The 14,154-nt window shown below is 39.3% G+C and overlaps 1 protein-coding gene across 4 annotated transcripts in view; it reads right to left on the reverse strand.

Moving 5' to 3' along the window:
* The window catches only part of LOC134347808 (neuronal PAS domain-containing protein 3), a 1,099,666-nt gene that overhangs the window by 634,518 nt on the left and 450,994 nt on the right, over positions 1 to 14,154 (reverse strand). For all 4 annotated transcript variants that reach the window (XM_063050259.1, XM_063050267.1, XM_063050274.1 and 1 more), the window contains one exon: positions 6,271 to 6,353. In XM_063050259.1, the coding sequence (XP_062906329.1) occupies positions 6,271 to 6,353 (83 nt within the window). The remainder of the gene's footprint in view (positions 1 to 6,270; positions 6,354 to 14,154) is intronic.

Consider the following 14,154-nt stretch of genomic DNA (forward strand, 5'->3'; position numbering starts at 1 on the left):
ATTGCCCCCCTTTTTTGGTCAGCAGTGAGCACTGACCATTGAGATTCCCCGAGCAGCAACTGCTATCACAATGGCTCAGAAAGCAGCTCCACAAGGCCATAGCGTTCACATTAGGAATGAGAGAGTGGAGAGAGAGATAGGGGAGGAAGGGCACGCCTTACCCAAAGAACTGATGAAATTCACAGAAAATACAATTCATTTTTCTTGAATACAGTACTACAATTCACCCAGAAGATTGGAAATGGAAGCAAAGCACTTGCAATGAAGGGCAGGCATGAAAAAAAGAAGACAGGTTAAATTAGTAGTTCTATATCTCTTATATATTTCTTCTAAATCTGACGATTGATGAGGCTGTGATTAGACTTCATATCTTCCTCATTGGAGAATGGTACTCATCTTGGAAAGATTTTGTAGAGGCATAGGCAGAAATTTTAAAATGTTCTCATTTTACATATAGAGACTAAATGGTTTGAGTCTCAGTTGCAATATATGTAACAAATAAATTTAACTAAATAATCCTCTTGCTGGGAATGCATCTTTGACTCCAAGAACATGGGGTACCACTCTATCAATTAAAATTAAAAGTACTATCATGTTATTTTGCATTAATTGTTTACTGAAAGATTGCTTCCTGTGAAATATCCATTTGATTCTTGTAGTATCCAGTGATCACAATGAAGATGACTTCTTTGCATCCCTTAATGGTTCATTTTGTCAATGCTAACCGCAGCAACCCTGGGACTTTTAAATGTTAAACCTAAAACTTCCACAATCAATTAAGGTGAAGATTAATGAGCATTATTTACTGAGAATAAGTCCTTCCTAAGCAGGCAATAACTTATCAGACTTCTGGAATATACTGATATTAATTATAAATTTTCTCAACTTGTCAAGTATCTGACCTGCTGATAACTACAGCCATCTGCTGTGAAGTATGTTTACTATCTCAAATGTGTAATTGAAGGCACAGCTGTAATGTAACACATTTTAAGTGTGGCAGAGAGTACTCCTGTAATAAAACTCCATAAATCCAATACACATGGGACTTCAGTGCTGCCAGACTAGCAAATTTTCCAGGCCATCAGATATTATTCCATTTATAATCCAACAGACTTTTAATTTACTTTTTAAATGTAAAACAATGCCATTCCAGTGAAGCTTGTTGGTTTAAAGAGCGTGGGAAATATAGATCCAGTAACATTCAAGCAAGTGTGGGAAGCAGAACCAGGGGTTTTTAAGGGAGCAAGAGAAACAAAAAACATGTAAATTTCAAGGAAGTGTGGCAAACAGAACCAGGTGGGCTTAAAGAAATACCAAAACTAGACCCCGGGTGAGTTTAAAGAGAACATAGGAACTTAAAGCCCCAGTGAGTAAAATGCAGCACGGAAACTCAGTTCCCGGTGAGGAAGGATTGCAGGAACCATAAGCCTGATGTAAAACTATTAGAATATTTGAATAATTAGATAGTGCACAATCAGAGTTTAGACAAGCCATCTATCAGTTGGGAAATGTCAAGAAGATTTCACAATATTCGGCAACAAATATTTCTCAACTCCATCCTAGAACAAACATGGGTAGTTTAGGACAGGGAAGTGTTTGCCTGTGTTCTCAAGCCACCGCAACTCATTTCATTGGTCAGGGCATCACCTAAAGTGTTCTCTGTTTGAGGACTGAGGAGAGGAGGAGGAGTCTGCTATGAATATCATGGGAATTGCCATTCCCCACCCCTTTCCCTAATATTATGGTGATGTCACTGATACTTGGTGGGGTTAATAGTAGAATCAAAAATAAAACACTGAACAATCCATACTTCCTTATTGTCAATTCTGGTCAATGTGGTTAAAGAATGGCCTTCATTCCTGTTGGAAGCTGCAAATAAGAAATCAGGACAGTTATGCGGCATACTTTTCACTACAATACGATAAAGGTTTCAGTATGTTGAACAAAATACTTCAGGAAGTAAGCAAGAGCAATTGAACTTGGGAAACATAGCTAGATCAAAAAACACAGCAGTCTCTGGATGGGGATTAAACTTTGTTTAAATTTGTGGAATAATTCAGATTTGAGAATAATTTTAAAGCTGAAACCGGAAAAGATAATAATTTTAAAGAAATCTGGATTCAAATGTATGTGCCTCATTTAGATATAAGACTATAATGAGTACCTTCCTGCTTCCCATCTCTCAATTATTTGTTGTTAATCTATCAGTCTGAAGTACTGAAGGGACTGAATATTATTGCAAAAAAAACGATACTGATAAACTTTATTGGCATTACAGAGTAACATATGTCCTTTCCAAACTACAAACTCATAGCAGCCTCCCCTTTTCCAACTAATTTAACAAAAGCAATGGATTAATAGCATATCTCTACTACTAATACTGTAAAATGCCTAATGGCATTAACGTTATCTGTGAAAATGAAAACAACCTGATATAAAACTAGTGGTATTTCTGTGATTATTGATTTAGCTAGTAGAAGAAAATTAAAAGAAGGTAAGCAATAGAAAACTCCATCAAAAATTGTTGACTAATTCATGGTTGAAATGTTACATAAAATTAAACCCCACAGTGACAATCCTGCTGTGATCACTCAACAATTGCATAAAAACCCACTTAGCTCTCCTTAACAAAATATCTCAGATGATATCGGTAGAAAACATATCCATGATAGCATTCTTGATAAAATATTACATGTTCGAATCATTGGAAAATACAAGGCTCAATGTCTGGTCGGTGCAAGAGAAAGAAAACAGTTCTTCAAGGAGCCCAGGAGCAGAAGATTAAAAAATATGCTTACTACTATTGATTGCCAATTAATAATCAATCTTAGTACAGCAAATTTGGTGAATTGATGAGTCTGAATATGACAATCTCCATGGCTTAGTAACCTATTATTGCTTATTGACCAAATCTTGTGAAAAGAATGAATACATAGTAAAATAAAAAATGCTGTCATCTACGTAACCCAAACTAGTCTGGACTGCTTAGAATTGAGATTGAAACAGAGAAAAACACATTTAAAAAATTGGAACATGATAGTGTGGGTACACCAAACACATTTTTGAGGCAAAATTTATTTGAACATTTAAACAGTGTAGAAGAATGCAATCTCGGAGGTGTGTTTTATTTAATATTATAAATCACATTCAGTGGCTTTCAGTACATTTAACTACAACATGCATAAGAGCATCATTTCAATAAAGTGAATCACATTTGACAAATGGTTTAATGCAAATCTTAAAAATAAATCATGAACTTAGCAGTTGATTTACAGATCTTTTCTGGGTCTCACCAACAGAACAATATACCCGATTTACTTCCACAGAAGTAAGCTACAAAGTGATTTACTTCAGCAATAGTTGTTAATCTTCAACAGAGCAACAGAAGAGTTTTGCTCCATTTTCTCTTGGGCTGGATACGTCAGAAAGAGTTAAGATGGACAACATCAAAAAGAAATTTCAAAAAATCAAACGGACACTAATGTATTCATTTATCTGAATAATATCTCAGACATGCCTGTATTGAGCATTTTTATGGAGTCCTGAAAGTTATAATCAATCTCCTTGATCTCACACTGAACCTTGGAAAATTACCCTTTCAATCAGATAAAATGCAATTTTCAAGTTACCAGGAGATACGGGAACATGGACATTTGAACCTACTTGCCGATACTCTACTCAGATATTAAAAAAAACATTTAACCTCAGGGCTCAATTTACCTAAGCATGAACAACAGAGTTCAATTCTAAAAGTGAGAGTGACTGCCTTTGACATTAAAGCAGTACTTAACTACATTAGGCACAAATGAGATGACGTAAAACTGATCAGTGATTATCAGGAAGCTCTCTAATAACTGGGTCACAGACAAAGGAAGATGGCTATGGTTTTGGAGGCCAATAATCTTGACTAAATTTCTCAGATGAGTCTTTCTTTCTTCAAATGGTTCATAAGTGATTCATCTCCACAATAAGGTCAGAACAGTGACTGTACACCAATGATTTTATTTTGTTCCATTCATAATTAATGCAAGCTTCTACCTGCTTACAGCAAGATCTGGACAACACCATGTTTGGGCCATGTCAAGCAATATTCAAACCATACAGATTCCAGAAAATACAGATACGCAAGAGACTCTGCAGATGCAGGTAATTTTGAGTAAGTCACACAGAATGCTGGAGGTCAGACTGCATTCATTCAGGCAAATGAACAGTTATCATTTCAAGCCAAGGCCTTTCATCAAGACTGGAAAGGAAGGGGACAGAAATCCGAATAAAAGAAGTCCTGATGAAGGATTTCAGCCTGAAACGTCAACCATTCATTTCCCTCCATGGATGTCATCTGACCTGCTGTACACCTCCAGCATTATGTGTGTTGTTTAAAATCCAGAAAATATTTAGTGTAACGAAAAAGATTTTTACCACATTCAAAGGCATTATTATCACCATTGAGCACATCCAACAGAAGCACTACCACAAGAAAGCAGCATCCATCATCAAGGACCCCCACCATCCAGGCCTGCTCTTTTCTCGCTGCTGCCATCAGGAAGGAGGTACAGGAACTTTTGGTCCGACACCACTAGGTTCAGGAACAATTAATTACCTTTCAACCATCAAGCTCCAGATCCACTGTGAACAACTTCACTCACCCTATCACTGACTCCACAACCTATGGAATCACTTTCAAGCACTCTACAACTCATGTTCTCAGTATTATTTGTTTGTTTGATTGTTTATTTTTTGAATTTGCATAGTTTGTCTTCTTTTGCACATTAGTTGTTTCTGTCTTTGTTCTACTGTGAATGCTTGCAAGATAATGAATCCCATACCTAGTGACATATACCATAACATGTACTATTATCAAAAGTAATTTGACGATAAATTTACTTTTGAACTTTAAACTTTGAGGTACAATTAACAATAATGGTTAATTGTAGTGGTGTGTTGTGAAGTCATGTTGTCATCACTAACTTCAGACATAACCAGACTAACCATGTAATTACTGTGACCACAAGAGCAATCAGATGCTAGGTATCAATGATGAATGCTATATCTCCAGTTTTCCAAGCTCCAAAATCAGTTATAAAGCAGGAATCTACTGGAATACTCTCCCTGAGATATAGCTGCAACACAAGAGAAACAATACCTTCCAAGACAAGTAACCTGTTGGATCAGGGATCTATCTACCATCTTAAACATTCACTCAATCTACTTGTGATACAAGGGGGTATTGGATATCTTACAGAAGTTCACAAGTCTTCTTTAATAACTCCTCCCAAAACTAGCAATATCCATAGCCTAGATGGTCAAGGGCAGCAGATGCATGATAATAGTGTTAGCTCCAAGATTCCTGTAATTCACATATCAGACTGACTTCTCACTTTTGTCATCACTCCAGCATCATTAATTCAAAGTCTGTAATTTCAGTCTTAATGGTACTATGTTAATATCATTATCATATGAACTACACCAGTTTACGGAAGCCTTCCCAAAGGCAACTAATCATGGACAATAAATTCTGGCCTTGTTAGAGATGGCCACGTTCAATGGAATAAATTAAAATAAACATCTGAAATAAGTTCAATACTTTGATTTTCATGGGATCACAAACTTTAATGAACTGCAATATTGGTGCTTTGAAAATCCTACAACCACAGCGTAGACACAGCTGCATAGAAGGCAATGCTGATTTTATATTTCTAAACTAAAGGTGGTCACAAAGTATTTGTCTCAATAATGTATGATCTTAAATATAGAAGAATAAGTGCAGATAAGGCAAATTCAGCATACAGATAGATAACATCTTTATTTTACTGAATTATTAACAGATCAAAGTATATTATATTTATTAATGCCAATAGATCACATTTTAATACCATATATGTCAATTATAAAGACAGAATGAATAAGCATACATTTAATCAAAACCAGTTTCCCCAAGGATACACTTTTAATCAGAGCTTATGAATAGTTACTAGAAAAGTTCTTATTAATTGCTTCTTTAAATGGTAAACAGGTCAGTACATACTGCATGCCTGTATAGATTGCATGTGAATCTAATCTTAAAGCATCCAAGCTTAACAGTAAGAATTCTTGTTCTACTCTATGAATAAAGCAATAACTATTTGTCAGTACAAAATAAAGGCAGCACACATTTGAAGTACATCAGGATAACAGTAAATTCAAGTAATTATTTATAATACTGTATACTTCTCAAAACTTTTACCGCAAGAACAACCAGCTTAAATAAATCTAGCTTGTTGTCACACATACCTGTAGAATATGGCTTCCCAAATTCCGTTCAAACATATTGATAGCGATGTTACTTGGACTTCTCCTACGTTGTGTTCCTAAAGCTAAACAAAACAAAATATTAAATATTAAAAGGTTCAATTGAACCACTGGTAAACCACAATTTAATAATTACGTTAACAATTCTATTTTAATGTCACAAAACAAGGAGTTTATGTCCACCTCATAAAAAGGTAAACAGAAAAATAATGGAGTATATTATTTGGTAATCCTGTTGGCCTTCTCATAAAACGACATAAACGCTGAATACACTTACAGAAAATGATTAAATTTGGAAATAAACAGGTTCTGTAACTGAAGTAAATTGAGATTTACCACATAAAACCATTATTGATTGAGCCTTTTATTCATCCTTACTCATTTTGTAATCAAATGCTAAGAAAGGATATACTCCCATGCTCAAAAATAAGTCAGTTCTCAGCCCATTTAGATTCAAAATTTAGTTACAAAAATTAATCCTTCAATTAATATATTCCCATTCTGCAAAGATGGTTGAATGTTACAAGTAAGAATAAACAACAAAGCTGAGGCATTTGCAAATTTCTTGAGCCTGAAATTCTGACTGGATGATCCCTTTGCGCCTTCTCCTGGGATTCCTACTTCACAGAAACTTGTCTTCTGGCCAGTTTGATTCACTTCATGGATATCGATGTGAATTAGATATGGCAGAGGCTCTGGACCATGTTGACATCCAGCTGCAGTGTGAAGTGTTATGTTCCCAAATTAGCTATATTCCAACCAAGCATTCCTGTGCATCTACAAAACTGGCATCCACCTGACAGAGTGAAGTCCATGTATATCCAGTGTACACAATGTAGGCAGTTAAATACCAGTTCCATTCAACTTGCGATCACCAAATAATAAGCACCAACTACTTAGCAACCTGCATTAATGATCCTCAGTTTGTTCTGACACTGGATCGCATTATTACTTTGCTTTGAAGAAGCTGAATTCCAGATATCAGGTGACGGGAGCTGACTACGTATATGAGACTGGTATCAAATGGTAAAACTGTAGTCCATGAAACTAGATTCCTAATCCAGTATGAGTCTTATCTGGATTCAAATATTGACCATAAGACCATAAATTATAGGAGCAGAATTAGGCCATTTGGCCCATCAAGTCTGCTTGGCCATTTCATCATGGCCTATCCATTTTTCCTCTCAGCCCCAGTCTCCTGCTTTCTCCCTGTATCCCTTCATACCCTGACTAATCAAGAACCTATCAACCTCTGCCTTAAATATACCCAATGATCTGGCCTCCACAGCTGCCTGTAGCAACGAATTCCACAGGTTTACCACTCATTGGCTAAAGAAACTCTTCCTTGTTTCCATTCTAAAAGGACACTCATCCATTCTCAGGCTGTGTCCTCTAGTCTCTCTAGTCCTCTAGTGTCCCCCCACCATAGGAAGCATCCTCTCCACATCCACTATCAAGGCCTTTCAACATTCCATAGGTTTCAATGAGGTCACTCCTTATTTTTCTGAATTCCAGATAGTAGAGGCCCAGAGCCATCAAACGCTCTTCATATGACAAGCCTATCAAACCCAGAATCATTTTCGTAAGCTTTCTTTGAACCCTCTCCAATGTCAGCACATTCTCTTAGATATGGGGCCCAAAACTGCTCATATTATTCCAAGTGAGACCTCACCTCACCAGTGCTTTATAAAGCCTCAAAATTACATCCTTGCTTTTATATTTTAGCTCTCTCGAAATGAATTTGACTTTGTCAACACTGACTAAACCTGTAAATAAACCTTTAGGGGATCCTGTACAAGGACCCCCAAGTCCTTTGCACCTCAGATTTTTGAATTTTCTCTCCATTTAGAAAGTAGTAAATGCTTTTATTTCTTCTACCAAAGTGCACGACCATGCACTTCCTCACACTGTATTCTATCTGCCATTTCTTTGCCCATTCACCTAATCTCTCTAAGTCCTTCTGTAGCCTGTCTACTTCTTCAAATTACCTGCCCCTCTACATACCTTGTGTTGTCCACAAACTTGGCCACAAAGCCATCAATTCTGTCATCCAAATCATTGACATATATGTGGTCTCAATACAGACCATTGTGGAACACCACTAGTCACTGGCAGCCAAACAGAAAAGGCTCCCTTTACTCTCACTCTCTGCCGCCTGCCAATCAGCAATGCTCTAATCATGCTTGGATCTCTCCTGTAATAGCATGAGTTCTTAACTTGTTAAGCAGCCTCATGTGTGTCACCTTATCAGAGGACTTCTTAAAACCAAGTACACAACATCCACTGATTCTCCATTGTCTATACTGTTTGTTATTTCTTCAAAGAATTCTAATAGCTTTGCCAGGCAAGATTTTCCCTTAAGGAAACCATGCTGACTATGGTCTGTTTTATCTAGTGTCTCTGAGTACTCCGAAACCACATCCTTAACAATCGATTCCAACATCTTCCCAACCACTGAGGTCAGACTAACTGGCTTATAATTTCCATTCTTGTGCCTCTCTCCCTTCATGAAGACTGGAGTAACATTTGCAATTTTCCATTCTTCTGGAACCATGCCAGAATCAATTGATACTTGAAAGATCTTTTCTATTCACTCAACAATCTCTTCAGCCACCTCTTACAGAACCCTGGGGGGAGAGGGGTATACCACCTGGTCCAGGTGACCTATCTACCTTCAGGCCTTTCAGTTTCCCAAGAACCTTCTTCCTAGTAATGGCAACTTCACACATTTCTGCCCTTTGACACTCTCGAACCTCCACAGTGAAGACTGATGCAAAATACTTATTCAGTTCGTCCGCCACTTCCTTGTCCACCATCACTACCTCTGATGCAATATTTTCCAGCAGTTTAATATCTACTCTTGCCTCTCTTTTATACTTTATGTATCTGAAAAAACTTTTGGTATCCTCCTTAATATTACCAGCTAGTTTACCTTTTTATTCCATCTTTTCCTTCCTTATGACTTTTTAGTTGCCTTCTGTTGGCTTTTAAAAGCTTCCCAGTCCTCTAATCCCACTAATTTTTGTTCTATTATGGGCCCTCTCTTTGGCTTTTATGTTGGCTTTGACTTCTCTTATTAGACATTGTTGTGTCATCTTTCCTTTAGCAAACTTCTTGCTCTTTGGGATGTATGTATCCTGAGCTTTCCAAATTGTTCCCAGAAATTCCAGCCATCGCTGCTCTGCTGTCATCCCTGCTAGTGTTCCTTTCCAATAAATTTTGGCCAACTCCTCTCATGCCTCTGTAATTGCCTTTACTCCACTGTAATATTGATACATCTGATTTTAGCTTCTCCTTCTCAAATTGCAGGGTGAATTCTATCATATTCTGATCATTGGCCCTTTAACTTAACCTATCAAATCAATTCTGTCTCATTGCACAATACCCAGTCCAGAATAGCTAGTTCCTTAGTAGGCTCAGCCATGAGCAGGTCCAAAAAGCCATCCTGTAAGATTCCAGAGGGTCCCCCTCTTGGGATCCAGCACCAACATGATTTTCCCAATCTATTTGCATACTGAAATCCCCCGTGACTATCGTAACACTGCCCCTTTGGCATGCATTTTCCATCTTCCATTGTAATTTGTAAACAACATCTTTACTACCGTTTTAGGGTCTGTATATAACTCCCATTAGGGTCTTTTTACCCTTGAAGTTCCTTAGCTCTAACCACAACAATTCAACACCTTCCTATCCTGTCACCTCTTTGTAATGATTTGATTTCAATTTTTACCAGCAGAGCCACACTACCCCCTCGGCCTACCTGCCTGTCCTTTAGATACAATGTGTATCCTTGGACGTTACACTCCATGCTATAATCATTTTTCAGCATGATTCACAACTTGATCTAGCATAAATTAAGATACCTGTACCTGTTAAGTGTCACTCATGAAAGCATTCCAGACACAATATATGTATTCATATTTTTGGTTCTTGTCATCAAAGGCAACATTTATTGTCCATCCTTAATTGACCTTGAGAAGATGGTAGTAAGCTGCCTTCTTGAATCTCTTCAATCATTTTAATATAGGACAAAATTTCACAATTTATATCCAGCGATCATGAAAGACCAATAATATATTTCCAAATCAGGATGCTCTATGACTGAAGAGCCTGCAGGGAATGGAGCCTATCCTGTGTTTTGGAGGTGTAAGTGCAGGGACTTTGTAGCTGGAACATTTTGCACCACTGTATGCTGGAGTGGAGGGAATTAGTGTTTAATGTGATGGATGAGGAAGCAACCAATCATCTTAATGCTTCATTGGTGATCTCTCCATTCGATAGAATCATGAGCGGAGACAGTAATGGATAATTGCACACTGTTAAGTTCCAGTTGTCGTGCCTCCTGTAATGCAGCAGTCCGTGCACAACCTGACCATTAAACAAATTAAGGCCAATAATTTACAATTAATAATTAATATTTGCACCATGCAACAGAGACGTGACTGTCCACTTGCTTTTTCCATTCGCTTTCCAACAACGTCCAGGACTTGTCACATAAATACAGTGAATAAAGGAGCAGGGAACAAGCCCTGAGATGGGTGACTCACTTCCAGGCACATACGGAGTGTGAAGGAATGCTTTCCACTTGGCTGGATGACTGCTGCTTGAATTACTCTGAGAGAGCTTGACATCATCCAAGTGAAACAAAAAGGCTGTCTGCTTGATCAATGGCCCGTTTTACAGAGACATTTCATCCCTCCTCCACCAGTATATTGCGACTGCAGTGTGTGCAATGTACAAGATACCTGTGCACTGCAGCAGGTCACTAAGACTTTTTCAGCAAACCTGCAGCCTCATTTCCTTCCAGAACAATGGCTGAAGGCTCATGGTAACATAAGCCACCCAAATATACTTTTATATTCCATATTATCTTCACCCATAAGGCCACTGCTTTTGCATTGAAAAGACAACATTCCTCCCAAAATAAAAAAAGGTATTAAAAACTTGAGCAACAATTCAGCAAGTCAGGCAGCATCTATGTAGGGGAATGAGCAGCTGATGTTCCAGGCTGAGACCCTTCATCAGGAATGGAAAGGAAAGGGGCAGAAGCCAGAATAAGAAGCTGGAGGCAAGAGGAAGGAGTACAACATAGCAGGTGATAGGTGAGACCAGTTGAGGGGGAAAGTGAGTGGCTAGGGGAGAGGGGGATGAAATAAGAAGTCGAGAGGAGATAGGTGGAAGAGGTAAAGGGCTGAAGGAGGAGAGGACAGTGAACTGTGGAAGAAGGAGAAGTAGGAGTGTTACGTACCCCGTAACTGGGTTGCCAAACCAGCAGAAATGGATCACTCAGTTGGAGTCTGGAGTACTAGAACTAAGAAAGTTTTATTAAAGAAACAAGCAACACAGTAATCGAAAGGATAATAAATGCAACAGTTCAACAATGATAACCACACATGTGCACAGAATTAAGATAACAGCATCAATCAAGCTCTATCGTTGTCTAGGGGTAAACGACCAAATTTCAAAGTGACTCAAAGTTCAGTCCAGTTTAGTAGTTCAGTTCGCAGTAATCGTTGCCGTGGCGATGGACAACGTGCGGGGAGAGAGAGATAGAACAGGAACAACTGATCATTCAGAACGGCTTCACTCATAGACCGGCGAGATGGCTCACAAGCAACTTTTGGGCGGGTCCTTGGTGATGTCACCTGAGGTCACCGACTGTGACCCCTCCTCCAGATGCGGTCGATCCTCTGCAGTGAACCCGGCACCCAGGCAAGGGCGGACACACACCGGGTTCCCGCTGATCGTACCTTTCCACCCTGGCCGTTGTCTGGTACTTCCCACCGACTCGTGAGGGGCGCACCGCTTCCAGGGTCTCGTTACCTCGGGTGGCGTGTGTCTGCTGCCTTAGCAAACCGGTCCCTTTTTATCCCCCTGCTGGGGTATCGCCTGTCCATCACTTCAAACAGTTCAAGGTTCAAAGGGGGGGAGCCGCTCCAGACAGCTCTCTCTCCCCCGTTCCTTCATTACACATCTCCAGACGCTGCTCCATTGTTCCTTATCTCTCCTTCCCCTGAGGGCAGGTGGCAGACCACTTGCTGATGTCACTGATGCTAACCCAGGCCAGCAAACATCTTAATTTTATGTGTATTCTCGTCACAGGAGAAGGATCAGGGGGAGTTGATAGGCAAACAAGGAGAAGAAAAGGGGTAAGAAGGTAACCAGAAGGGGGAATGGAAAAAAGAGAGAAGGAAGGTAGGGAGAAAAGTTACCAGAAGTTGGAGAAGCTAGTATTAATGTCATCAGGTTGGGGGATACACGAATAGAATTTGAGGTGTTGCATCTCCACCCTGAGTTTGGCCTCATCATGGCAGTAGAGAAGGCCATGGCCAGACATGACAGAATGGGAATGGGAAGTTGAATTGAAACTGGGTAGCCATTGGTAGATCCTGTCTTTCACGGTGGACTGAGGGAAAGTGCTCTTCAAAGTGATCCCCCAAACTGCGTCGTCACACCGACGTAAAGGATGCCGCAGCGGGAGCACTGGAAACAACAGACTCGTAGGGTAAAGGTTATGTTATTTGGAGGGACTGTTTGGGGCCCAGCATGGTGGTGAGGAAGGAGGTGTTTGCAGGGATAGTACCAGGAGGGAAATCAGTGGGATGAGCAAGTGGACAATGGAGTCACATAGAGAACAATCTCTATGGAAATGGAGAGTTGGAGAGCATAGGGAAAGATGTGTTTTGTGGCAGGATTCCTTTGGAGGTGGCGGTAGTTATAGAGAATGATGTACTTTATGCAGAAGCTTATGCTGTGTTAGGTAAGGACAAGACCCCTATCCCAGTTATAATGGCAGGGGAATGGGAGGATGAGGACAGATATGCAAGAAATGAAGATGATTGTAGAGAAGACAGCATCAATGGTAATGGAAGGGAACTCCCATTCTTTGAAAAAAAAGACAACTCAGATGCTCTAGAATGGAAAACCTCATCCTGAGAACAAATGTGGCAGAAACAGAGGAACTGGGAGAAGGGAGTAGCAATTTTACAAGTGACGGGGTGGGAAGAGGTGTAGTCAAGATAACTGTGAGAGTCAATTGGTTTATAAAAGATGTCAGTGGACAGTCTGTCTCGAGAGGTTGAGAAGTTTCAAGGGTGGAACATTTACATTTGAGTGGAGGATAGAAGTTGAAGGCAAAGTTGATGAAGTTGAAACTCTGTTGTACTTGGTGCAGCATAATTGAGAAGCTCAGCAAAATACTGCTTATCCAACACAACAACATAATTTTACTTTTTGTTCAGAAGAATATTTTTACAAATAAGTCCAAGAATCTGTGATTTCATGTTTTATTTTCAATCTTGCACAATCTTAATAGCCTCTGAATAGGACTGTTAACTTGGGAGTCAATATGCAAGCAGATTTATGAACCACATCAAAAAAACAATTTTTTTCTTTCATAAAGATTAACTTTTTTGTCACAAGTACCAAAGCATTGAAACATACAATGAAATGTGTCATTGTGCAACAACGACCAATATTGTCTGAGGATGTGCAGGATGCAGCCTCCCAGTGCTGCCATGCTACTGGTGCCCACAATTTACTGATTTACCCATACGTCTTTGGAATATGGGAGGAAATTGGAGCACAAGGTCACAGAGAGAACATACAAATTCCTTGCAGACTGGGGCAGGAATTGAATCCCCATCTTCTGATCACTGGTGTTTCATTAACTGCTAAACTACCATGCCGCCATGGGATGTCACAGTAATGTACCAGTTAGTACAACCCTTTAGTGTTAAGGTTGGAGAGGGTTGTGGGTGGATATCCAACCACTTCAAAAAAAAGTTTGACAAATCTTGCAAGTTGAGTGCAAACCATCGACCTGTGCAATCTCCAAAGTCACCGACAGCACCTTCAATCATCAAT

This window comes from Mobula hypostoma, chromosome 1, assembly GCF_963921235.1.
Source record: "Mobula hypostoma chromosome 1, sMobHyp1.1, whole genome shotgun sequence".
Lineage (NCBI taxonomy): Eukaryota > Metazoa > Chordata > Chondrichthyes > Myliobatiformes > Myliobatidae > Mobula > Mobula hypostoma.